Here is a 27,959-nt window from a genome sequence, read left to right as displayed (position 1 = left end):
GGGTCTGTAGGGCTGTGGTCAAAGCAGTCCACTACATAGAGAATAAGCTGCCATTTGTGACCCAGTCTCAGAGTTTAGTCAGGTGGTGTGAAATTGAACTACCACTGGTCGACATCAGGGCTGTGTTCAGTAGGGTGCAACACTGAACACCACCCTGGTACCACCCCACTGAACACCACCCTGGTACCACCCCACTGAACACCACCCTGGTACCACCCCACTGAACACCACCCTGGTACCACCCCACTGAACACCACCCTGGTACCACCCCACTGAACACCACCCTGGTACCGCCCCACTGAACACCACCCTGGTACCGCCCCACTGAACACCACCCTGGTACCTTGCTACTGCAGTTCCATCCCCAGTAATGCTTATGAAGATGTTATGCCTTGCTCGTGGATGAGTCAGGTTTTCCTTATCTAGGCCCCCTATACTAACATGTTACCAACTAATATACACCAGACATGGTTAAAGAGAGAGATGCAGAGATCAGAGAGAGAGAGATCAGAGAGAGAGAGATCAGAGAGAGAGAGATCAGAGAGAGGGAGATCAGAGAGAGGGAGATGTAGAGATCAGAGAGAGATGTAGAGATCAGAGAGATGTAGAGGGGGGGATCAGTCCATAGTCTCCATTAGACTCCTCCTCCTGGCAGGTCTCGTCCTCCTGGCAGGTCTCGTCCTCCTGGCAGGTCTTGTCCAGGTCTGTGTCCCAAATGGTACTCCAGGTGGTCTACTTGTGCTCCTTGGTGGGGGCGAAGTACAGCTCCATGGGCTTGTTGACCTTCCAGTACTTCTCACTGACAAGCTCCAGAGAGAAAGACCCGTTCAGCACCTAGAGGACCGACAGAGAGCATTGACTGATTTATCGTCCTTCAGACCAGAGTGTTTAGAAACAACACTAGACTAAAGGTCACCTGGGTGACCAGAGTGATTAGAAACACAAGGCTAAAGGTCACCTGGGTGACCAGAGAGATTAGAAACATTAGACTAAAGGTCACCTGGGTGACCAGAGTGATTAGAAACACTAGACTAAAGGTCACCTGGGTGACCAGAGTGATTAGAAACAACACTAGACTAAAGGTCACCTGGGTGACCAGAGTGATTAGAAACAACACTAGACTAAAGGTCACCTGGGTGACCAGAGTGATTAGAAACAACACTAGACTAAAGGTCACCTGGGTGACCAGAGTGATTAGAAACACTAGACTAAAGGTCACCTGGGTGACCAGAGTGATTAGAAACACTAGACTAAAGGTCACCTGGGTGACCAGAGTGATTAGAAACACCTAGACTAAAGGTCACCTGGGTGACCAGAGTGATTAGAAACAACTAGACTAAAGGTCACCTGGGTGACCAGAGTGATTAGAAACACTAGACTAAAGGTCACCTGGGTGACCAGAGTGATTAGAAACACTAGACTAAAGGTCACCTGGGTGACCAGAGTGATTAGAAACACTAGACTAAAGGTCACCTGGGTGACCAGAGTGATTAGAAACAACACTAGACTAAAGGTCACCTGGGTGACCAGAGTGATTAGAAACAACACTAGACTAAAGGTCACCTGGGTGACCAGAGTGATTAGAAACACTAGACTAAAGGTCACCTGGGTGACCAGAGTGATTAGAAACACATAGACTAAAGGTCACCTGGGTGACCAGAGTGATTAGAAACACTAGACTAAAGGTCACCTGGGTGACCAGAGATTAGAAACACTAGACTAAAGGTCACCTGGGTGACCAGAGTGATTAGAAACACTAGACTAAAGGTCACCTGGGTGACCAGAGTGATTAGAAACACTAGACTAAAGGTCACCTGGGTGACCAGAGTGATTAGAAACAACACTAGACTAAAGGTCACCTGGGTGACCAGAGTGATTAGAAACAACACTAGACTAAAGGTCACCTGGGTGACCAGAGTGATAAGAAACACTAGACTAAAGGTCACCTGGGTGACCAGAGTGATTAGAAACACTAGACTAAAGGTCACCTGGGTGACCAGAGTGATTAGAAACACTAGACTAAAGGTCACCTGGGTGACCAGAGTGATTAGAAACAACACAAGGCTAAAGGTCACCTGGGTGACCAGAGTGATTAGAAACAACACTAGACTAAAGGTCACCTGGGTGACCAGAGTGATTAGAAACACTAGACTAAAGGTCACCTGGGTGACCAGAGTGATTAGAAACACTAGACTAAAGGTCACCTGGGTGACCAGAGTGATTAGAAACACTAGACTAAAGGTCACCTGGGTGACCAGAGTGATTAGAAACAACACAAGGCTAAAGGTCACCTGGGTGACCAGAGTGATTAGAAACAACACTAGACTAAAGGTCACCTGGGTGACCAGAGTGATTAGAAACACTAGACTAAAGGTCACCTGGGTGACCAGAGTGATTAGAAACACAAGGCTAAAGGTCACCTGGGTGACCAGAGTGATTAGAAACACTAGACTAAAGGTCACCTGGGTGACCAGAGTGATTAGAAACATAGACTAAAGGTCACCTGGGTGACCAGAGTGATTAGAAACACACTAGACTAAAGGTCACCTGGGTGACCAGAGTGATTAGAAACACTAGACTAAAGGTCACCTGGGTGACCAGAGTGATTAGAAACACTAGACTAAAGGTCACCTGGGTGACCAGAGTGATTAGAAACACTAGACTAAAGGTCACCTGGGTGACCAGAGTGATTAGAAACACTAGACTAAAGGTCACCTGGGTGACCAGAGTGATTAGAAACACTAGACTAAAGGTCACCTGGGTGACCAGAGTGATTAGAAACAACTAGACTAAAGGTCACCTGGGTGACCAGAGTGATTAGAAACAACTAGACTAAAGGTCACCTGGGTGACCAGAGTGATTAGAAACACACTAGACTAAAGGTCACCTGGGTGACCAGAGTGATTAGAAACACAAGGCTAAAGGTCACCTGGGTGACCAGAGTGATTAGAAACACTAGACTAAAGGTCACCTGGGTGACCAGAGATTAGAAACACTAGACTAAAGGTCACCTGGGTGACCAGAGTGATTAGAAACACTAGACTAAAGGTCACCTGGGTGACCAGAGTGATTAGAAACACTAGACTAAAGGTCACCTGGGTGACCAGAGTGATTAGAAACAACACTAGACTAAAGGTCACCTGGGTGACCAGAGTGATTAGAAACAACACTAGACTAAAGGTCACCTGGGTGACCAGAGTGATTAGAAACACACTAGACTAAAGGTCACCTGGGTGACCAGAGTGATTAGAAACACTAGACTAAAGGTCACCTGGGTGACCAGAGTGATTAGAAACACTAGGACTAAAGGTCACCTGGGTGACCAGAGTGATTAGAAACAACACAAGGCTAAAGGTCACCTGGGTGACCAGAGTGATTAGAAACACTAGACTAAAGGTCACCTGGGTGACCAGAGTGATTAGAAACACTAGACTAAAGGTCACCTGGGTGACCAGAGTGATTAGAAACACTAGACTAAAGGTCACCTGGGTGACCAGAGTGATTAGAAACACTAGACTAAAGGTCACCTGGGTGACCAGAGTGATTAGAAACAACACTAGACTAAAGGTCACCTGGGTGACCAGAGTGATTAGAAACACTAGACTAAAGGTCACCTGGGTGACCAGAGTGATTAGAAACACTAGACTAAAGGTCACCTGGGTGACCAGAGTGATTAGAAACACTAGACTAAAGGTCACCTGGGTGACCAGAGTGATTAGAAACACTAGACTAAAGGTCACCTGGGTGACCAGAGTGATTAGAAACAACACTAGACTAAAAGGTCACCTGGGTGACCAGAGTGATTAGAAACAACACTAGACTAAAAGGTCACCTGGGTGACCAGAGTGATTAGAAACACTAGACTAAAGGTCACCTGGGTGACCAGAGTGATTAGAAACACAAGGCTAAAGGTCACCTGGGTGACCAGAGTGATTAGAAACACAAGGCTAAAGGTCACCTGGGTGACCAGAGTGATTAGAAACAACACTAGACTAAAGGTCACCTGGGTGACCAGAGTGATTAGAAACAACACTAGACTAAAGGTCACCTGGGTGACCAGAGTGATTAGAAACACTAGACTAAAGGTCACCTGGGTGACCAGAGTGATTAGAAACACAAGGCTAAAGGTCACCTGGGTGACCAGAGTGATTAGAAACAACACTAGGCTAAAGGTCACCTGGGTGACCAGAGTGATTAGAAACAACACTAGGCTAAAGGTCACCTGGGTGACCAGAGATTAGAAACACTAGACTAAAGGTCACCTGGGTGACCAGAGTGATTAGAAACAACACTAGGCTAAAGGTCACCTGGGTGACCAGAGTGATTAGAAACAACACTAGGCTAAAGGTCACCTGGGTGACCAGAGATTAGAAACAACACTAGGCTAAAGGTCACCTGGGTGACCAGAGTGATTAGAAACACTAGACTAAAGGTCACCTGGGTGACCAGAGTGATTAGAAACAACACTAGGCTAAAGGTCACCTGGGTGACCAGAGATTAGAAACACTAGACTAAAGGTCACCTGGGTGACCAGAGTGATTAGAAACACAAGGCTAAAGGTCACCTGGGTGACCAGAGTGATTAGAAACAACACTAGACTAAAGGTCACCTGGGTGACCAGAGTGATTAGAAACAACACTAGACTAAAGGTCACCTGGGTGACCAGAGTGATTAGAAACAACACTAGGCTAAAGGTCACCTGGGTGACCAGAGATTAGAAACACTAGACTAAAGGTCACCTGGGTGACCAGAGTGATTAGAAACACTAGACTAAAGGTCACCTGGGTGACCAGAGTGATTAGAAACAACACTAGGCTAAAGGTCACCTGGGTGACCAGAGATTAGAAACACTAGACTAAAGGTCACCTGGGTGACCAGAGTGATTAGAAACACAAGGCTAAAGGTCACCTGGGTGACCAGAGTGATTAGAAACAACACTAGGCTAAAGGTCACCTGGGTGACCAGAGTGATTAGAAACAACACTAGGCTAAAGGTCACCTGGGTGACCAGAGATTAGAAACACTAGACTAAAGGTCACCTGGGTGACCAGAGTGATTAGAAACAACACTAGGCTAAAGGTCACCTGGGTGACCAGAGTGATTAGAAACAACACTAGGCTAAAGGTCACCTGGGTGACCAGAGATTAGAAACACTAGACTAAAGGTCACCTGGGTGACCAGAGTGATTAGAAACACTAGACTAAAGGTCACCTGGGTGACCAGAGTGATTAGAAACAACACTAGGCTAAAGGTCACCTGGGTGACCAGAGATTAGAAACACTAGACTAAAGGTCACCTGGGTGACCAGAGTGATTAGAAACACAAGGCTAAAGGTCACCTGGGTGACCAGAGTGATTAGAAACAACACTAGGCTAAAGGTCACCTGGGTGACCAGAGAGATTAGAGTGTGTGCCTATTTACATTTACATTTTAGTCATTTAGCAGACGCTCTTATCCAGAGCGATTTACAGTTAGTGAGTGCATACATTATTTTTTTATTTTTCATACTGGCCCCCCGTGGGAAACGAACCCACAACCCTGGCGTTGCAAACGCCATGCTCTACCAACTGAGCTACATCCCTGCCGGCCGTTCCCTCCCCTACCCTGGACGACGCTGGGCCAATTGTGCGCCGCCCCATGGGTCTCCCGGTCGGCTACGACAGAGCCTGGATTCGAACCAGGATCTCTAGTGGCACAGACCATGATGGTTATCATCACACATAACACAGCAGCACTGCTAGCATCCTCTTTTACCACTTCACCTAATCTTTCCTAAACATTAGATGACTGTTCTGGACCTCCATTCTATAACATTAGATGACTGTTCTGGACCTCCATTCTATAACATTAGATGACTGTTCTGGACCTCCATTCTATAACATTAGATGACTGTTCTGGACCTCCATTCTATAACATTAGATGACTGTTCTGGACCTCCATTCTATAACATTAGATGACTGTTCTGGGCCTCCATTCTATAACATTAGATGACTGTTCTGGGCCTCCATTCTATAACATTAGATAACTGTTCTGGACCTCCATTCTATAACATTAGATGACTGTTCTGGACCTCCCTTCTCTTTATTTTCAACTCTCCATTTCTCTGATTTTTCTTATTTCATTAAAATCCGACATATTACTTTTTCGATCAATATTAACGTTTTCTGGCCGTTCCCAAAAGCGTTTGAAGAGTAGGCTATTTGGCACGCGTAAAGTTAGGCCCTAAAGCGTAAAGTTAGGCCCTAAAGTGTAAAGTTAGGCCCTAAAGCGTAAAGTTAGGCCCAAAGCGTAAAGTTAGGCCCTAAAGTGTAAAGTTAGGCCCTAAAGCGTAAAGTTAGGCCCTAAAGCGTAAAGTTAGGCCCTAAAGCGTAAAGTTAGGCCCTAAAGCGTAAAGTTAGGCCCTAAAGCGTAAAGTTAGGCCCTAAAGCTTGGCCTTAACCTCAGATAGCCTAAAATAATGAAAGAAAAATCTAAATGTAGCCTATAGATGAATTGCACAAGAATGATACATTTATGGAATTATTTTCTTGTTGTAGTAGTAATATATTGTATTATTACCGTGAACTGGCCGTTGGCTGTAGGGATGTAGATGGTGTATTGTTTCTCGGAGGCAGCGTCTACATTGATTGGGCTGGCCTCTCCATTCTTCCTCAGTTCCTCCAGGGCCAGACGCACCGCTAGGTACTTAGACAGGTGGTCCACTGTGGCGTTACCTGACGTCTTGATGTACCTGGGAACAAACTCAACACTGCCACACACACACTGGCATTAGCAGACTTCTTGATGAACCTGGGCACTAACTCAACACATTACCTGAGGTTTAGAAAGATATACACACACTTTCACCATCTAAACTTTCCCCAACTAAACTGTCCCCCATCTAAACTTGGTCTTGAATCCTTTCCAAACGTCCACAGGTACAGTCTCACAGTTTTTCACAGACAGGCTTCAAATACACATGCCTATGCAGATTAGAAGATCAACACTACTCCAGTCATTGGGAAGATTTAAAGCTGCACTATGCAGAAATCGCTCCGCCATTTCCTGGTTGCTAAAATTCTAAATAGTTCGCCTAATTTCAGTTAATGTGACAGAACAACCAAGTATAGTGTAGAGAATCATTGTACCATCTAAACCGCTGTGAAATATATTTTCCATAACCAACAATATTATATTTTCAGCTGTTTGAAGCTGGTGTACAAAACCTAAAGTAAAAGACGCAAAAGCAAAACTTACGAACGGGAAGCATAGAAATAGAGCAGATAGAACAGATCTACAGCTTCCTATACATCCTTTCAGTTAGAATTTGGTCGAATCGCCCAAAAATTTACATATTGCAGCTTTAATATTGTGCAATTTGTGTATCTGGAACAAACCATCTATCCATCCATCCATCCATCTATCTATCCATCCATCCATCCATCCATCCATCCATCCATCCATCCTGTATCCCACTCAGCCTCAGTTCCCCACCTGGTCTGCACGGTGTCGTCCTTGTCCATGAGCATAGGGTGAGGGCAGAACACCAGCTCTATCTCGCTGGCCCCGTCCATCGCCAGGTCTCCTCCTCCTCCGTTCTCTGTAGCATTATCCATGTCCAGGCCGGAGTCATCTGATGTCTTGGTACGCTTGATGCTCGGCCCCGCCTCCTGGTTTGATTGAATGATTGATTTATTGGGGGGAAAAGATGCGCCGAATACAACCATGGGGATAAAATGTTAAAGCGATAAGATGCTTTAACGAGGAAAAGACACTGACTGGCTATCCTGCTGTAAAATTCCTGGTGTCATTTACTCAACAAAATGTACATTTGAATGCATTTATACCCCTGCTTTACAATAACACATTTATACCCCTGCTTTACAATAACACATTTATACCCCTGCTTTACAATAACACATTTATACCCCTGCTTTACAATAACACATTTATACCCCTGCTTTACAATAACACATTTATACCCCTGCTTTACAATAACACATTTATACCCCTGCTTTACAATAACACATTTATACCCCTGCTTTACAATAACACATTTATACCCCTGCTTTACAATAACACATTTATACCCCTGATTTACAATAAAATATGTATACCCCTGCTTTACAATAACACATTTATACCCCTGCTTTACAATAACACATTTATACCCCTGCTTTACAATAACACATTTATACCCCTGCTTTACAATAACACATTTATACCCCTGCTTTACAATAACACATTTATACCCCTGATTTACAATAAAATATGTATACCCCTGCTTTACAATAACACATTTATACCCCTGATTTACAATAACACATTTATACCCCTGATTTACAATAACACATTTACACCCCTGATTTACAATAACACATTTATACCCCTGATTTACAATAACACATTTATACCCCTGATTTACAATAACACATTTATACCCCTGATTTACAATAACACATTTATACCCCTGCTTTACAATAACACATTTATACCCCTGCTTTACAATAACACATTGATACCCCTGCTTTACAATAACACATTGATACCCCTACTTTACAATAACACATTGATACCCCTGCTTTACAATAACACATTTGATACCCCCTGCTTTACAATAACACATTGATACCCTGCTTTACAATAACACATTTATACCCCTGCTTTACAATAACACATTTATACCCTGCTTTACAATAACACATTTATACCCCCTGCTTTACAATAACACATTTATACCCCTGCTTTACAATAACACATTTATACCCCTGCTTTACAATAACACATTTATACCCCTGCTTTACAATAACACATTTATACCCCTGCTTTACAATAACACATTTATACCCCTGCTTTACAATAACACATTTATACCCCTGCTTTACAATAACACATTTATACCCCTGCTTTACAATAACACATTTATACCCCTGCTTTACAATAACACATTTATACCCCTGCTTTACAATAACACATTTATACCCCTGCTTTACAATAACACATTTACACCCCTGATTTACAATAACACATTTACACCCCTGCTTTACAATAAACGTTACCCATCCCATCTACACAATCCGTTAATAATACCCTGCACGTTACCCATCCCATGTCATACACATCTCGTAGAGCCACATACATAATACACATGAACTAACACAGCTCAACTTTACTGATTGTGTTTAGGTATTTGATAGACATGGGAATACGATTGCACAAATCCAGTCGGGTTTTCAATAAATCCTGGTTGGAGGAATCCGGATTTCCTGCTTTATTTTTCTGATACCGGGAATTTCCCATACCGGGATTTTGGGGATGTTACTGGAATTCTGCAACCTTGCATGGGAATGAAGGTGTGCTAATACCTGGTTGGAGTGGACGGATGCGTTGCTGCAATGGGAGGAGTCGCCGTTGTCCTCCGCCCCGCTCCCGTTCTCCAGCTGGTGCTTCTTCCCCCGCTGCAGCCTGGAGTGACACCCAGTGGTGGGAGGAGGGAAGAGCAGAGAGAGGTCAGATGATTTAAATTCCATTATATAAAGTAACATTCAATTTGACCATATTCACAGGGTAAGTTGTTCTGACATTGGTGAGGGGAGACACCTGAATGGGAAAATAGAGATAAGATTAGCAGTACAGTCATGGCCTGTATCGAAGGCCCTCTTCAATGTTGTGGGCCAGGATTAGGGGTTAAAGGTCAGGGGTCAGGGTACAGTACCTGTTCTTGGCCTGTATCTTGAGGCCCTCCTCGATGCTGTGGGACAGGGCCTGCTGGTTGTTGTGTTTGGAGATGCGGGCCAGAACCCTCTCCTGATGGGCCTCGTACTCATCTCTGCTGGGGTAGATCTTACTGATGAGGGCGTCGAAGTTAGGGTCCGGCCGCAGGGATCGTTTAGACACCAGCTTCTTTCTGCACGTAGGGCATTCCTTGTTGCTAGGTAGAACAGACAGAGAGTTAGCACGTAGGGCATTCCTTGTTGCTGGGTAGAACGAACACACACAGAGAGACAGAGAGAGAAACAAGGTTAGAACTTGAGGTAATTATGTCCTGTGTCACTAAAGTGATCAGCAGTTGATCATGACGTTTGATACGGTTAGTAGACATTGATAAATGCAATACACAGCCACTTGGCAATCGACACAGACACTGGGGTCGCCCACACAGACACTGGGGTCGTCGACACAGACACTGGGGTCGTCGACACAGACACTTGGCAATCGACACAGACACTGGGGTCGTCGACACAGACACTTGGCAATCGACACAGACACTGGGGTCGTCGACACAGACACTGGGGTCGTCGACACAGACACTGGGGTCGCCCACACAGACACTGGGGTCGTCGACACAGACACTGGGGTCGTACACAGACACTGGGGTCGTACACAGACAATGGGGTCGTCCACACAGACACTGGGGTCGTCCACACAGACACTGGGGTCGTCCACACAGACACTGGGGTCGTCCACACAGACACTGGGGTCGCCGACACAGACACTGGGGTCGCCCACACAGACACTGGGGTCGCCCACACAGACACTGGGGTCGTCCACACAGACAATGGGGTCGCCCACACAGACACTGGGGTCGCCCACACAGACACTGGGTAATCAGTGTCAGAGAAAACTAATAGAGAATTGCTTCAGCAGTGGCATGTGGTGGTGTTGTTGCGGCATGTGGTATTGCGTCAACAGTGGCATGTGGTGGTGTTGTTGTGGCATGTGGTGTTGTTGTTGTGGCATGTGGTGGTGTTGTTGTGGCATGTGGTGGTGGTGTTGCGGAATGTGGTGGTGGTGTTGTGGCATGTGGTGGTGTTGTTGCGGCATGTGGTGGTGGTGTTGCGGCATGTGGTGGTGTTGTTGCGGCATGTGGTGGTGTTGTTGCGGCATGTGGTGGTGTTGTTGCGGCATGTGGTGGTGTTGTTGCGGCATGTGGTGGTGTTGTTGCGGCATGTGGTGGTGTTGTTGCGGCATGTGGTGGTGTTGTTGCGGCATGTGGTGGTGTTGCTGTGGCATGTGGTGGTGGTGTTGCGTCAACAGTGGCATGTGGTGGTGTTGTTGTGGCATGTGGTGCTGTTGTTGTGGCATGTGGTGGTGTTGTTGTGGCATGTGGGGGTGTTGTTGTGGCATGTGGGGGTGTTGTTGCGGCATGTGGTGGTGTTGTTGCGGCATGTGGTGGTGTTGTTGCGGCATGTGGTGTTGCGTCAACAGTGGCATGTGGTGGTGTTGTTGTGGCATGTGGTGGTGGTGTTGTGGCATGTGGTGGTGGTGTTGCGTCAACAGTGGCATGTGGTGGTGTTGTTGCGGCATGTGGTGGTGTTGTTGCGGCCTGTGGTGGTGTTGTTGCGGCCTGTGGTGGTGTTGTTGCGGCCTGTGGTGGTGTTGTTGCGTCAACAGTGGCGGTGTTGTTGCGGCATGTGGTGGTGTTGCGTCAACAGTGGCATGTGGTGGTGTTGTTGTGGCATGTGGTGGTGGTGTTGCGTCAACAGTGGCATGTGGTGGTGTTGTTGCGGCATGTGGTGGTGTTGTTGCGGCATGTGGTGGTGTTGTTGCGGCATGTGGTGGTGTTGTTGCGGCATTTACATTTACATTTTAGTCATTTAGCAGACGCTCTTATCCAGAGCGACTTACAGTTAGTGAATACATATTTTTTTATACTGGCCCCCCGTGGGAATCGAACCCACAACCCTGGCATTGCAAACACCATGCTCTATCAACTGAGCTACATCCCTGCCGGCCATTCCCTCCCCTACCCTGGACAACGCTGGGCCAATTGTGCGCCGCCCATGAGTCTCCCGGTCGCGGCCGGCTGCGACAGAGCCTGGATTCGAACCAGGATCTCTAGTGGCACAGTTAGCACTGCGATGCAGTGCCTTAGACCACTGCGCCACTCAGGTGGCGGTGTTGCGGCATGTGGTGGCGGTGTTGTGGCGTTGTTGTGGCATGTGGTGGTGGTGTTGTGGCATGTGGTGGTGGTGTTGCGGCATGTGGTGGTGGTGTTGCGGCATGTGGTGGTGGTGTTGCGGCATGTGGTGGTGGTGTTGCGGCATGTGGTGGTGGTGTTGCGGCATGTGGTGGTGGTGTTGCGGCATGTGGTGGTGGTGTTGCGGCATGTGGTGGCGTTGTTGTGGCATGTGGTGGTGGTGTTGCGGCATGTGGTGGTGGTGTTGCGGCATGTGGTGGTGGTGTTGTGGCGTTGTTGTGGCATGTGGTGGTGGTGTTGCGGCATGTGGTGGTGTTGTTGCGGCATGTGGTGGTGGTGTTGCGGCATGTGGTGGTGGTGTTGTTGCGGCATGTGGTGGTGGTGTTGTTGCGGCATGTGGTGGTGTTGTGGCATGTGGTGGTGTTGTTGTGGCATGTGGTGGTGTTGTTGTGGCATGTGGTGGTGGTGTTGCGGCATGTGGTGGTGGTGTTGCGGCATGTGGTGGTGGTGTTGCGGCATGTGGTGGTGGTGTTGTTGCGGCATGTGGTGGTGGTGTTGTTGCGGCATGTGGTGGTGGTGTTGTTGTGGCATGTGGTGGTGTTGTTGTGGCATGTGGTGGTGTTGTTGTGGCATGTGGTGGTGTTGTTGTGGCATGTGGTGGTGTTGTTGCGGCATGTGGTGGTGTTGTTGCGGCATGTGGTGGTGTTGTTGTGGCATGTGGTGGTGGTGTTGTGGCATGTGGTGGTGGTGTTGCGTCAACAGTGGCATGTGGTGGTGTTGTTGTGGCATGTGGTGGTGTTGTTGTGGCGGTGTTGTTGTGGCATGTGGTGGTGTTGTTGTGGCATGTGGTGGTGTTGTTGTGGCATGTGGTGGTGGTGTTGCGTCAACAGTGGCATGTGGTGGTGTTGTTGTGGCATGTGGTGGTGGTGTTGCGTCAACAGTGGCATGTGGTGGTGTTGTTGTGGCATGTGGTGGTGGTGTTGCGTCAACAGTGGCATGTGGTGGTGGTGTTGCGTCAACAGTGGCATGTGGTGGTGTTGTTGTGGCATGTGGTGGTGTTGTTACGGCATGTGGTGGTGGTGTTGCGTCAACAGTGGCATGTGGTGGTGTTGTAGCGGCATGTGGTGGTGTTGTGGCATGTGGTGGTGTTACGGCATGTGGTGGTGGTGTTGCGTCAACAGTGGCATGTGGTGGTGTTGTAGCGGCATGTGGTGGTGTTGCGTCAACAGTGGCATGTGGTGGTGTTGTTGTGGCATGTGGTGGTGTTGTTGTGGCATGTGGTGGTGTTGTTGTGGCATGTGGTGGTGTTGTTGTGGCATGTGGTGGTGTTGTTGTGGCATGTGGTGGTGGTGTTGTTGTGGCATGTGGTGGTGTTGTTGTGGCATGTGGTGGTGGTGTTGTGGCATGTGGTGGTGTTGTTGTGGCATGTGGTGGTGTTGTTGTGGCATGTGGTGGTGTTGTTGGGGCATGTGGTGGTGGTGTTGTGGCATGTGGTGGTGGTGTTGTGGCATGTGGTGGTGGTGTTGTGGCATGTGGTGGTGGTGTTGTGGCATGTGGTGGTGTTGTTGTGGCATGTGGTGGTGTTGTTGTGGCATGTGGTGGTGTTGTAGTGGCATGTGGTGGTGTTGTTGTGGCATGTGGTGGTGTTGTTGTGGCATGTGGTGGTGTTGTTGTGGCATGTGGTGGTGTTGTTGTGGCATGTGGTGGTGTTGTTGTGGCATGTGGTGGTGTTGTTGTGGCATGTGGTGGTGTTGTTGTGGCATGTGGTGGTGTTGTTGTGGCATGTGGTGGTGGTGTTGTGGCATGTGGTGGTGGTGTTGTGGCATGTGGTGGTGTTGTTGTGGCATGTGGTGGTGTTGTTGTGGCATGTGGTGGTGTTGTTGTGGCATGTGGTGGTGGTGTTGTGGCATGTGGTGGTGGTGTTGTGGCATGTGGTGGTGGTGTTGTGGCATGTGGTGGTGGTGTTGTGGCATGTGGTGGTGGTGTTGTGGCATGTGGTGGTGTTGTTGTGGCATGTGGTGGTGTTGTTGTGGCATGTGGTGGTGTTGTTGTGGCATGTGGTGGTGTTGTTGTGGCATGTGGTGGTGTTGTTGTGGCATGTGGTGGTGTTGTTGTGGCATGGTTGTGGCATGTGGTGGTGTTGTTGTGGCATGTGGTGGTGTTGTTGTGGCATGTGGTGGTGTTGTTGTGGCATGTGGTGGTGTTGTTGTGGCATGTGGTGGTGTTGTTGTGGCATGTGGTGGTGTTGTTGTGGCATGTGGTGGTGTTGTTGTGGCATGTGGTGGTGTTGTTGTGGCATGTGGTGGTGGTGTTGTGGCATGTGGTGGTGTTGTTGTGGCATGTGGTGGTGTTGTTGTGGCATGTGGTGGTGTTGTTGTGGCATGTGGTGGTGTTGTTGTGGCATGTGGTGGTGTTGTTGTGGCATGTGGTGGTGTTGTTGTGGCATGTGGTGGTGTTGTTGTGGCATGTGGTGGTGTTGTTGTGGCATGTGGTGGTGTTGTTGTGGCATGTGGTGTTGTTGCGGTGGTGGTGAGTTGTGGCATGTGGTGGTGTTGTTGTGGCATGTGTGGTGTTGTTGTGGCATGTGGTGGTGTTGTTGTGGCATGTGGTGGTGTTGTTGTGGCATGTGGTGGTGTTGTGCATGTGGTGGCGGTGTTGTGGCAGTGGTGTTTGTTGTGGCATGTGGTGGTGTTGTTGTGGCATGTGGTGGTGTGTGCATGTGGTGGTGTTGTTGTGGCATGTGGTGGTGTTGTTGTGGCATGTGGTGGTGTTGTTGTGGCATGTGGTGGTGTTGTTGTGGCATGTGGTGGTGTTGTTGTGGCATGTGGTGGTGTTGTTGTGGCATGTGGTGGTGTTGTTGTGGCATGTGGTGGTGTTGTTGTGGCATGTGGTGGTGTTGTTGTGGCATGTGGTGTGTGGTGTGTGGTGTGTTGTGGCATGTGGTGGTGTTGTTGTGGCATGTGGTGGTGGTGTTGTGGCATGTGGTGGTGGTGTTGTGGCATGTGGTGGTGTTGTGCTGTGGTGGTGTTGTGGCATGTGGTGGTGTTGTTGTGGCATGTGGTGGTGTTGTTGTGGCATGTGGTGGTGTTGTTGTGGCATGTGGTGGTGTTGTTGTGGCATGTGGTGGTGTTGTTGTGGCATGTGGTGGTGTTGTTGTGGCATGTGGTGGTGTTGTTGTGGCATGTGGTGGTGTTGTTGTGGCATGTGGTGGTGTTGTTGTGGCATGTGGTGGTGTTGTTGTGGCATGTGGTGGTGTTGTTGTGGCATGTGGTGGTGTTGTTGTGGCATGTTGGTGTTGGTGGTGTTGTTGTGGTGGCATGTGGTGGTGTTGTTGTGGCATGTGGTGGTGTTGTGTGGCATGTGGTGTTGTTGTGGCATTGGTGGTGTTGTTGTGGCATGTGGTGGTGTTGTTGTGGCATGTGGTGGTGGTGTTGTGGCATGTGGTGGTGGTGTTGTGGCATGTGGTGGTGGTGTTGTGGCATGTGGTGGTGTTGTTGTGGCATGTGGTGGTGTTGTTGTGGCATGTGGTGGTGTTGTTGTGGCATGTGGTGGTGGTGTTGTGGCATGTGTGTGGTGTTGTCATGTGTGTGTTGTTGTGGCTTGTGTGTTTGTTGGCATGTGGTGGTGTTGTTGTGGCATGTGGTGGTGTTGTTGTGGCATGTGGTGGTGTTTCATGGTGGTGTTGTTGTGGCATGTGGTGGTGTTGTTGTGGCATGTGGTGGTGTTGTTGTGGCATGTGGTGGTGTTGTTGTGGCATGTGGTGGTGGTGTTGTGGCATGTGGTGGTGGTGTTGTGGCATGTGGTGGTGTTGTTGTGGCATGTGGTGGTGTTGTTGTGGCATGTGGTGGTGTTGTTGTGGCATGTGGTGGTGTTGTGGCATGTGTGGTGTTGTTGTGGCATGTGGTGGTGTTGTTGTGGCTGTGGTGTTGTTGTGGCATGTGGTGGTGTTGTTGTGGCATGTGGTGGTGTTGTTGTGTGCATGTGGTGGTGTTGTTGTGGCATGTGGTGGTGTTGTTGTGGCATGGTGGTGTTGTTGTGGCATGTGGTGGTGTTGTTGTGGCATGTGGTGGTGTTGTTGTGGCATGTGGTGGTGTTGTTGTGGCATGTGGTGGTGTTGTTGTGGCATGTGGTGGTGTTTTTTTTGTGTTGTGGCATGTGGTGGTGTTGTTGTGGCATGTGGTGGTGTTGTTGTGGCATGTGGTGGTGTTGTTGTGGCATGTGGTGGTGTTGTTGTGGCATGTGGTGGTGTTGTTGTGGCATGTGGTGGTGTTGTTGTGGCATGTGGTGGTGGTGTTGTGGCATGTGGTGGTGTTGTTGTGGCATGTGGTGGTGTTGTTGTGGCATGTGGTGGGTTGTTGTGGCATGTGGTGGTGTTGTTGTGGCATGTGGTGGTGTTGTTGTGGCATGTGGTGGTGTTTGTGGCATGTGGTGGTGTGTGTTGTGGCATGTGGTGGTGTTGTTGTGGCATGTGGTGGTGTTGTTGTGGCATGTGGTGGTGTTGTTGTGGCATGTGGTGGTGTTGTTGTGGCATGTGGTGGTGTTGTTGTGGCATGTGGTGGTGTTGTTGTGGCATGTGGTGGTGTGTGTTGTGGCATGTGGTGGTGGTGTTGTGGCATGTGGTGGTGTTGTTGTGGCATGTGGTGGTGTTGTTGTGGCATGTGGTGGTGTTGTTGTGGCATGTGGTGTTGTGTTGTGGCATGTGGTGGTGTTGTTGTGGCATGTGGTGGTGGTGTTGTGGCATGTGGTGGTGGTGTTGTGGCATGTGGTGGTGTTTGTGGCATGTGGTGGTGTTGTTGTGGCATGTGGTGGTTTTGTTGTGGCATGTGGTGGTGTTGTTGTGGCATGTGGTGGTGTTGTTGTGGCATGTGGTGGTGTTGTTGTGGCATGTGGTGGTGTTGTTGTGGCATGTGGTGGTGTTGTGGCATGTGGTGGTGTTGTTGTGGCATGTGGTGGTGTTGTTGTGGCATGTGGTGGTGGTGTTGTGGCATGTGGTGGTGGTGTTGTGGCATGTGGTGGTGTTGTTGTGGCATGTGGTGGTGTTGTGGCATGTGGTGGTGTTGTTGTGGCATGTGGTGGTGTTGTTGTGGCATGTGGTGGTGTTGTGGCATGTGGTGGTGTTGTTGTGGCATGTGGTGGTGTTGTGGCATGTGGTGGTGTTGTTGTGGCATGTGGTGGTGGTGTTGTGGCATGTGGTGGTGGTGTTGTGGCATGTGGTGGTGTTGTGGCATGTGGTGGTGGTGTGGCATGTGGTGGTGGTGTTGTGGCATGTGGTGGTGTTGTTGTGGCATGTGGTGGTGTTGTTGTGGCATGTGGTGGTGGTGTTGTGGCATGTGGTGGTGTTGTTGTGGCATGTGGTGGTGTTGTTGTGGCATGTGGTGGTGTTGTTGTGGCATGTGGTGGTGGTGTGGCATGTGGTGGTGTTGTTGTGGCATGTGGTGGTGTTGTGAGTGAACATACTAACATACCCTGATCTGAGGGCGGTGATGATGCAGTCGGCACAGAAGCGGTGCAGACACTCCTTGGTTGTCATGGTGTTCTTGAGCATGTCCAGACAGATGGGACACATCAGCTCACTGTGGAGGCTCCTGGGAGAGACTGCTATCTCCAGCCCGTCGGTGATGGCCTCCTGTACAGGGGACAAACAGACCAAACCATGACCCTACAGTACAGGTCATATATTCTCTATGGTCTCCTGCAGGGGACAAACAGACCAAACCATGACCCTACAGTACAGGTCATATATTCTCTATGGCCTCCTGCAGGGGACAAACAGACCAAACCATGACCCTACAGTACAGGTCATATACTCTCTATGGCCTCCTGCAGGGGACAAACAGACCAAACCATGACCCTACAGTACAGGTCATATACTCTCTATGGTCTCCTGCAGGGGACAAACAGACCAAACCAGACCTCGTCAGGTCTATACTTCTATGGCCTCCTGCAGGACAAACAGACCAAACCATGACCCTACAGTACAGGTCATATACTCTCTATGGTCTCCTGCAGGGGACAAACAGACCAAACCATGACCCTACAGTACAGGTCATATACTCTCTATGGTCTCCTACAGGGGTAACTGATCATAATAAGACACTTGATTTACCACGTCTGAAGCACCATTTAGGCAGAGTTTAGGAGAGCTCTGGAGCAATTCCATTGACCTAAGGTGCAAACTCTCAGTAGGCCCCAAGATAGCCCCCCTGGCCCAGTGGTGGAGCAGTTTCTTGGATGGTTCTTGGATGGACCGCTCCTACTTGTAAACAAAACTAAGGATATGTCTATTGATTTCCAGAGGAGCTCACTGCCACCAATACACTCTGATAGATGGTGAGCCATTGGAGACAGTTGATTATACCGTAATACCGCCACAGCCCTACCGTTGATTAGACCGTATTACCACCACAGCCCTACCGTTGATTAGACCGTATTACCGCCACAGCCCTACCGTTGATTAGACCGTATTACCGCCACAGCCCTACCGTTGATTAGACCGTATTACCACCACAGCCCTACCGTTGATTAGACCGTATTACCGCCACAGCCCTACCGTTGATTAGACCGTATTACCACCACAGCCCTACCGTTGATTAGACCGTATTACCACCACACCCCTACCGTTGATTAGACCGTGTACACGCCACAGCCCTACCGTTGATTAGACCGTGATACCGCCACAGCCCTACCCGTTGATTAGACCGTGTACCGCCACAGCCCTACCGTTGATTAGACCGTGATTACCGCCACAGCCCTACCGTTGATTAGACCTGTGACACGCCACAGCCCTACCGTTGATTAGACCGTGTCACCGCCACAGCCCTACCGATTGATTAGACCGTGTGACCGCCACAGCCCTACCGTTGATTAGACCGTATTACCGCCACAGCCCTACCGTTGATTATACCGTATTACCGCCACAGCCCTACCGTTGATTAGACCGTATTACCGCCACAGCCCTACCGTTGATTAGACCGTATTACCGCCACAGCCCTACCGTTGATTAGACCGTTTACCGCCACAGCCCTACCGTTGATTAGACCGTATTACCGCCACAGCCCTACCGTTGATTAGACCGTATTACCACCACAGCCCTACCGTTGATTAGACCGTATTACCACCACAGCCCTACCGTTGATTAGACCGTATTACCGCCACAGCCCTACCGTTGATTAGACCGTATTACCACCACAGCCCTACCGTTGATTATACCGTATTACCGCCACAGCCCTACCGTTGATTAGACCGTATTACCGCCACAGCCCTACCGTTGATTAGACCGTATTACCGCCACAGCCCTACCGTTGATTAGACCGTATTACCACCACAGCCCTACCGTTGATTATACCAGTACACGCCTACAGCCCTACCGTTGATTAGACCGTATTACCGCCACAGCCCTACCGTTGATTATACCGTATTACGCCAACAGCCCTACCGTTGATTATACCGTATACCGCCACAGCCCTACCGTTGATTATACCGTATTACGCCACAGCCCTACCGTTGATTAGACCGTATTACGCTCACAGCCCTACCGTTGATTAGACCGTATTACCGCCACAGCCCTACCGTTGATTAGACCGTATTACCACCACACCCCTACCGTTGATTAGACCGTATTACCACCACAGCCCTACCGTTGATTAGACCGTATTACCGCCACAGCCCTACCGTTGATTAGACCGTATTACCGCCACAGCCCTACCGTTGATTAGACCGTATTACCGCCACAGCCCTACCGTTGATTAGACCGTATTACCGCCACAGCCCTACCGTTGATCCATACAAATATCTTGGCACTTTCCCTGACAGCAAACAAGGTTGAGGCCAATGTGGATACTATCTGTTCAAAGGGAAATCAGCGCTTGTTCTTCCTGAGGAAACTCAGCAGTTTCAGGGTGGATAAGACGCTGATGACCATTTTTTACAGATCGTTAATTGAATCCATTTTAATATTCAATATGATCTGCTGTTTTGGTAATCTAGACAGAGTAAGAACAGGTAACATTGTTAAACTAAGTAGCAGGATCATTGGTATGAACTGAACTTTCACCTTTGTCACCTGTATCAGACACTAGTCATTTATAAGGAGCCATCCATTCTGAGGGAATCCCAGACACTAGTCATTTATAAGGAGCCATCCATTCTGAGGGAATCCCAGACACTAGTCATTTATAAGGAGCCATCCATTCTGAGGGAATCCCAGACACTAGTCATTTGTAAGGAGCCATCCATTCTGAGGGAATCCCAGACACTAGTCATTTGTAAGGAGCCATCCATTCTGAGGGAATCCCAGACACTAGTCATTTGTAAGGAGCCATCCATTCTGAGGGAATCCCAGACACTAGTCATTTATAAGGAGCCATCCATTCTGAGGGAATCCCAGACACTAGTCATTTGTAAGGAGCCATCCATTCTGAGGGAATCCCAGACACTAGTCATTTGTAAGGAGCCATCCATTCTGAGGGAATCCCAGACACTAGTCATTTGTAAGGGGCCATCCATTCTGAGGGAATCCCAGACACTAGTCATGTGACTCGTTTCAGGAAACTAGTCGTATGTCGCGCGTCACTACTTCACAGGAGAGCCATTTGAACGTAAACTTTTTTAAATATTTTTATCGAAATGCTTTTTTTTTGGCAGAAATGGCTTCTGGAACATGTGAACTTTCATGTGCCTTAATAACAAACTTGTATTCCATCTGTAAATACGAATAAAATTGTTATTACGAGCCTAGTTGGTTTAGCCATGGAAAAAGACAGCAACCTTCCCGCTAGCCATGATTGGCTGAGATAATGAGTGGGCTGGACATGCCGAGAGATGAGTTTGGATTGGTCTGCCATGTAGCACGCTTCTGTTTATAATATGAGCTGGTCAGTACGTGTAGGTAATCCTTTCTAACGCTGCTTTAAAAAATATATATCACGTAGTAGAACTGCATAAGAGTTGCTCTCCACATTCTGGAGGACCGAGTTTTGAAATCAGTGGAATTAGAGTATGATAGCTAAGGAGATTAAGAAAATTCTGGCGTTTGATTGCAAATATGCAGACGGAGTCGAAAAGAGAACACAGAAGGCTCCGGATTACATCTTCAAACTAAGGGCAACCATGGCATCCGTGACAGAGAGGGAGAAGCGTCCATCCATGTATACGGGTAAGATAGTCTAGCTAGCTACATTTTCAGATATTACACGTTTCTAATTTTGTCAGAAAGTCGTTTTCATTTCAAGTTAGTGTACTGTTAGCTAGCTAGCTAACGTTAGCTGGCTGGCTAGATAGCTAACGTTACGTGTATGATCTGTGTAGTAATATTGTTCGTATCTCAGAGCCATTTGCATTGCTAGTTATAGCCTAATGTTAGCTAGCTAACATTGAACCTGGTTGGTTAGCTACCTGCAGATTCATGCAGGATACCGTTACGAGTTGAGATTATGGTTCATTGTTTAGCTAGCTAGCTACATGTCTAAACAAAAGACTATGCAAGTAATTATTTCAATAGAATGTTTATGATGTCACTGCGACAACTGTCGATAGACATAGCTGGTAAATTCTCTCTGGCTATCTACTCCGATTTCAGAGCACTCTCATCTGAGTGTGCCAGAGCGCAGAATAAGTGACGAATTTATGAACGCTCAACACCCGTTAAATATGGCCGGTGTCAGTAAACGTTGGCAAAAAAAGCGTAATTAAATTGTTGCCAGCAACACAGTTGCAGTCACCAACACTCTGGATACCATAAACACAGCCTAACCAGCTCTGCTAGGGCGAGTAAAATGGTCAGTGAGCGGTTCTCTCATTTGTGTCTGGAAGTAGCTAGCATGCTAGCCAACGTTAATGCTGTAGTTAGGCCAGAACGCTCGGATCAACCCTACTCCTCGGCCAGAGCGTCCAGTGTGCGCTCCGAGAGCGAAACGCTCTGAATTTACGAACGGCCAATCTGACAACGCTCTGAGATTACGAACGCCCAGAGCACACTCTGGCACTCCAGATTAAATTTACGAACACACCCGTAGTATAAACCAGCCTTTAGTCTTGAAATCTTTGGTTGTTTAGAACACTACCTCACTCTTTAGTACATGGCCTCACATGGGAATCCTTAAAGAGCTGGGTGGGGCTAAAGGGTGTGAACGATGCTGAATGGGTGGAGACAAAGAAGAGCTCTCCAGTAGGTACCAAAACATTCAAGGGTCATTTTCTCAAAAGTAAGGTTACAAGTTTATCAACTTTCAAAGCATAATTACTTTCCCATTGTTCCTCAACTGTAGTGTATGATATACCATTTTCTAGCTCTGAGTCTCCACTTTCATCCAATGTAAAAAACACAATTTCAAATTTTGCTACACAAGACCGAATCGAGCCGGTTGGTCACATACACTACCATTCAAATGTTTGGACACACCAACTAATTCAAGGGTTTTTCCTAATTTTTACATTGTAGAATAATAGTGAAGTCATCAGAACTATGAAATAACACATATGGAATCATGTAGTAACCAAAAAAGTGTTAAACAAATCAAAATATATTTTATATATTTGATTCTTCAAATAGCCACCCTTTGCCTTGATGACAGCTTTGCACACTCTTGGCATTCTCTCAACCAGCATCATGAGGTAGTCACCTGGAATGCATTACAATTAACAGGTGTGCCTTCCTAAAAGTTAATTTGTGGAATTGATTTCCTTCTTAATGCACTTGAGCCAATCAGTTGTGTTGTGACAAGGTACGGGGATATACAGAAGATAGCCCTATTTGGTAAAAGACCAAGTCCATATTATGGCAAGAACAACTCAAATAAGCAAAGAGAAACGACAGTCCATAATTACTTTAAGACATGAAGGTCAGTGAATCAGGAAAATGTAAAGACATTTTAAAGTTTCTTCAAGTGCAGTCGCAAAAACCATCAAGCGCTATGATGAAAGTGGCTCTCATGAGGACCGCCACAGGAAAGGAAGACCCAGAGTTACCTCTGCTGCAGAGGATAAAATCACTAGTTACCAGCCTCAGAAATTACAGCCCAAATAAATGCTTCAGAGTTCAAGTCACAGACACATCTCAACATCAAATATTCAGAGGAGACTGTGTGAATCAGGCCTTCATGGTCGATTTGCTGCAAAGAAACCACTACTAAAGGACACCAATAAGAAGAAGAGACATACTTGGGCCAAGAAACACGAGCAATGGACATTAGACCGGTGGAAATGTGTCCTTTGGTCTGGAGTCCAAATTGGGGTAGGCCACTTACTGTTGGCCTGGCTGGCTGACTGCTACTGCCTGAGCAGAGATGATGACTTTAAGGAATTCAAAATAATAAAGTCATCCAATGAAAACTAGGTAATATACCAGACCTTGGGACCACATCACCCCCACCCACATCACCCTCCACTGGCTCCCAGCCCACATCACCCCCACCCTCATCACCCACATCACCCTCCACTGGCTCCCAGCCCACATCACCCCCACCCTCATCACCCTCATCACCCACATCACCCACATCACCCTCCACTGGCTCCCAGCCCACATCACCCCCACCCTCATCACCCACATCACCCTCATCACCCACATCACCCTCCACTGGCTCCCAGCCCACATCACCCCCCACCCTCATCACCCACATCACCCTCCACTGGCTCCCAGCCCACATCACCCCCACCCTCATCACCCACATCACCCTCCACTGGCTCCCAGCCCACATCACCCCCCACCCACATCACCCTCCACTGGCTCCCAGCCCACATCACCCCCACCCTCATCAAACTCCACTGGCTCCCAGCCCACATCACCCCCACCCACATCAAACTCCACTGGCTCCCAGCCCACATCACCCCCACCCTCATCAAACTCCACTGGCTCCCAGTCCACATCACCCCCACCCTCATCACCCACATCAAACTCCACTGGCTCCCAGTCCACATCACCCCCACCCACATCAAACTCCACTGGCTCCCAGCCCACATCACCCCCACTGGCTCCCAGTTCAATACAGGATCATCCTTAAATTGCTCATGCTCACCTATAAAGCACTCAATGGGCTGGCGGCTACATACCTTACTGACCTCCTGCACCCCCACCTGTTTCACTGACCTCCTGCACCCCCACCTGTTCACTGACCTCCTGCACCCCCACCTGTTCACTGACCTCCTGCACCCCCACCTGTTTCACTGACCTCCTGCACCCCCACCTGTTTCACTGACCTCCTGCACCCCCACCTGTTCACTGACCTCCTGCACCCCCACCTGTTTCACTGACCTCCCGCACCCCCACCTGTTTCACTGACCTCCTGCACCCCCACCTGTTCACTGACCTCCTGCACCCCCACCTGTTTCACTGACCTCCTGCACCCCCACCTGTTTCACTGACCTCCTGCACCCCCACCTGTTCACTGACCTCCTGCACCCCCACCTGTTCACTGACCTCCTGCACCCCCCACCTGTTTCACTGACCTCCTGCACCCCCACCTGTTCACTGACCTCCTGCACCCCCACCTGTTTCACTGACCTCCTGCACCCCCACCTGTTTCACTGACCTCCTGCACCCCCCACCTGTTTCACTGACCTCCTGCACCCCCCACCTGTTCACTGACCTCCTGCACCCCCACCTGTTTCACTGACCTCCTGCACCCCCCACCTGTTCACTGACCTCCTGCACCCCCCACCTGTTCACTGACCTCCTGCACCCCCCCACCTGTTTCACTGACCTCCTGCACCCCCACCTGTTTCACTGACCTCCTGCACCCCCACCTGTTCACTGACCTCCTGCACCCCCACCTGTTTCACTGACCTCCTGCACCCCCACCTGTTCACTGACCTCCTGCACCTACATTCGGCTATTTTCTGCCGAATGTGTTGCACTAATGTATTTTCTGTGAAGGGAAACTATAGTAACACGTCCCTGACCACTCTATTGAAGCAAAAAAACACTTGACTTTCAATATAAAATGCAGGTGAAATGGTTTAAAACGCTGACATTTTTCTTCTTCTACCCAATGTGGACCTGACAGATACACTGGAATATTTTCTATGTTTTGCATTTGGAATTTTCATAAAAAAGCTCTAAAATCATTGTAATGTCATTATTTCATAATGCATTTAATAATATATATATATATATATTTTTTTTTTTACGAAACCGAAATCCATGATTATTTTTTAAAAATCATCGGACCGAAACGACGTCAAAAAGCACTAATTGCTCAGCACTACTACATATTGGTGAATATATTGTATTGGTGTATATTTATTGTCATGTTTTCAATGTGTTTTTACTACCCGCTGCAAAATGAATGACACCCCGGGGATCATATAGACTACTCTACTCTACTAGGTGGCCTAAGCCTAATGATGATGCTAGTAGGCGTCTGTAGCATATACAGTGCATTCACAAAGTATTCAGACCCCTTGCCTTTCCAAATCATGTCCAATCAATTGAATTTACCACAGGTGGACTCCAATCAAGTTGTAGAAACATCTAAAGGATGATCAATGGAAACAGGATGCACCTGAGCTCAATTTCGAGTCTCATAGCAAAGGGTCTGAATACGGTATCTATTTTTTATTTTTAATAAATGTGCAAAAATTTATAAAAAACTGTTTTCGCTTTGTCATTATGTGGTATTGTGTGTAGATTGATGAGGGGGAAAAAATATTTAATCAATTTTAGAATAAGGCTGTAACGTAACAAAATGTGGAAAAAGTCAAGGGGTCTGAATACTTTCCGAATGCACTGATCTGTGACACAAACTTTCAAATCTACGTTATGAACTTTAAATTGAAGTTCATAACTACCTGTGGAAACCTCTGTAGCTCAGAGACAGAGGTGTTACATTAAATGTGGTCCCTACCTGTGGAGTCCTCTGTAGCTCAGAGACAGAGGTGTTACATTAAATGTGGTCCCTACCTGTGGAGTCCTCTGTAGCTCAGAGACAGAGGTGTTACATTAAATGTGGTCCCTACCTGTGGAGTCCTCTGTAGCTCAGAGACAGAGGTGTTACATTAAATGTGGTCCCTACCTGTGGAGTCCTCTGTAGCTCAGAGACATAGGTGTTACATTAAATGTGCTCCCCTACCTGTGGAGTCCTCTGTAGCTCAGAGACAGAGGTGTTACATTAAATGTGCTCCCCTACCTGTGGAGTCCTCTGTAGCTCAGAGACAGAGGTGTTACATTAAATGTGCTCCCTACCTGTGGAGTCCTCTGTAGCTCAGAGACAGAGAGGTGTTACATTAAATGTGCTCCCCTACCTGTGGAGTCCTCTGTAGCTCATACAGACTGAGTTCCCATGTCTTACTGAGAGGTTGCACCCCATTGGTCTGCACTGTCTGCGTCATAGTCCCAATCTGGAATAAAAAAACATTATCATTAAAACAGACAAAAAACACATCCATCTCTCTTTCCCTCTCCATCTCTCTTTCCCTCTCTCTCCCTTTCCCACTTACTGTTGGTCAGCACCATTTAACAAAATGTTTGATTTTATGTGCAGAAAATATAAACAGATAAATTGATTAGATATTAATTAATATTAATTATTAATAATGGGTAGCTAGATCAGAGGACCCAAAAACTAAAATAATTTCAACATCGCAGTCATGTCAAATCAATGTTTGTTTTGTTGCAGATGCAAAGTTTGGTAAAATATATTATGGGAAAAAAACATCACAAACTGTCATTATTTCTGTTACCAAACTTTGCGTCTGCACTGTTCTTCAAGTAAATGTGTTTGTAAAATTTTCTGTGGAAATTGTTAAAAGTAGTCATTGTGCATAGAGTTGTATGGTTTGTTTAACTTTGCAACCATTGGTTTTTATATGACATCCCTTTTAAAGTCTCAGCATCATCACTCTGTTACCATGGAATTTCCCTTTGACAGCATCTGATGGTTTGACAGTTAGCTAAGATTCCTTTTGTTTGCCTCCAAAAGCACATTAATTACCTAGCAACCTGGAGTACAATCATACCAATGCATACTGAAATATATTTTGGGAGGCAACCGTCTTAAAAATTCATTGTATTTTATATATCCAGTTTTTTGTCCCAGACATTGTAACAATACATTATTAGCTAGCTAGCAGAGCATTAGCAGAGCTAGGCAGTTAGCTTCCCCATTTGTCTTTGTGTTGGATTCTGGCTGCTAACGTTACAGATGTGCGCATACAGAATCGCCTGGATAAAATATGCTATATAGCACTGAACGTTTTACTTCTAATCATATCTATGCATAATGTCTATGCGCAACAAGACAGAAGGCGTTTTATGCATTTATTCTACACTATCACAAGAAATAAAACACAGAAAGGCTGGCTAGTTAAGGCTAGCTAAGGTTAGCTACTAGTTCTGCTGCGACGGAGCCTCACGACCAATCAACGACGCACTAAAATATACAAGCAATCTGTTCTTCAATGTACCATTATCTGGTCCACCCTTGTTTTACCGTCACTGTAGTCGTCTAGCGACGAAGCTGAAAAACAATCAAATATCGCCGAAACGTCTTTGTTTATGTACTTACATGTTGTGTTGTGGATACAGACGATCCGGTCAGCGCGTTCCCGTTCTGGAGATTTCAATATGGCGGATTTTTACCGTCGCAGTGCAGTTTGGGAAACGTAGGCACACTGCCAAAACAGTCGCACAAATGTACCCCTAAAATTATTGTTCCGCTACAGCAGAGCGGAAGAGGCGAAACTGGGCCAAAATCTGGTCTTCTCCAGCAGGTGACGGTTTTTTTTCGCTCATCAAGCGATTCCTTTTGTATGGAGGTCAATGAGAGAGCGTCGGATTTCATTAACACTAAATGTAATGGCTTATTTGATCGAATATAAGTAGGACACGTGACATCCTGGCAACTTTGAGAAAGAATACTGTATATTGGAGTTGTGCTTGTTGTTCACAGCATATCTGCCCTCTCCTTGGCTAGAATGGTCCCACCTGATGCTCCAGCTGATTTTTGAATATATTTAGAATAGAAAAAGAAAATAATCTTAATTCTTAATTTCTTGACTCATCAGCTTTTCATCAATCCAGATAATTATAAGCGGGGACACGATCAATGGGGGCGCCATCTAATGTACTT

General features: G+C 47.5%; 1 protein-coding gene across 2 annotated transcripts; it reads right to left on the bottom strand.

Annotated features, from left to right (window-relative positions):
* Window positions 1-615: 615 nt before the first annotated feature.
* On the bottom strand, window positions 616-27,493 carry LOC121580532 (E3 ubiquitin-protein ligase RING2-like). 2 transcript variants are annotated; one of them, XM_041895457.2, is made up of 8 exons: window positions 27,396-27,493; window positions 26,134-26,229; window positions 17,364-17,524; window positions 9,694-9,909; window positions 9,344-9,443; window positions 7,473-7,648; window positions 6,558-6,747; window positions 616-834 (listed from the first exon to the last, which is right to left on the bottom strand). In XM_041895457.2, the coding sequence occupies exons 2-8, from the start codon at window positions 26,218-26,220 to the stop codon at window positions 733-735; spliced, it is 1,032 nt and encodes a 343-aa protein (XP_041751391.1). In that variant the 5' UTR covers window positions 26,221-26,229; window positions 27,396-27,493; the 3' UTR covers window positions 616-732. The 2 variants fall into 2 exon arrangements, with proteins under 2 accessions (XP_041751391.1, XP_041751390.1); XM_041895456.2 differs by lacking the exon at window positions 27,396-27,493 and adding an exon at window positions 27,295-27,389.
* Between the last annotated feature and the right edge of the window lie 466 nt (window positions 27,494-27,959).

The sequence above is a fragment of the Coregonus clupeaformis genome, unplaced genomic scaffold (genome assembly GCF_020615455.1).
Source record: "Coregonus clupeaformis isolate EN_2021a unplaced genomic scaffold, ASM2061545v1 scaf0409, whole genome shotgun sequence".
Taxonomy (NCBI): domain Eukaryota; kingdom Metazoa; phylum Chordata; class Actinopteri; order Salmoniformes; family Salmonidae; genus Coregonus; species Coregonus clupeaformis.
The sequence above is the reverse complement of the archived record's forward strand: the minus strand, read 5'-3'. Positions and strand labels throughout refer to the sequence as shown.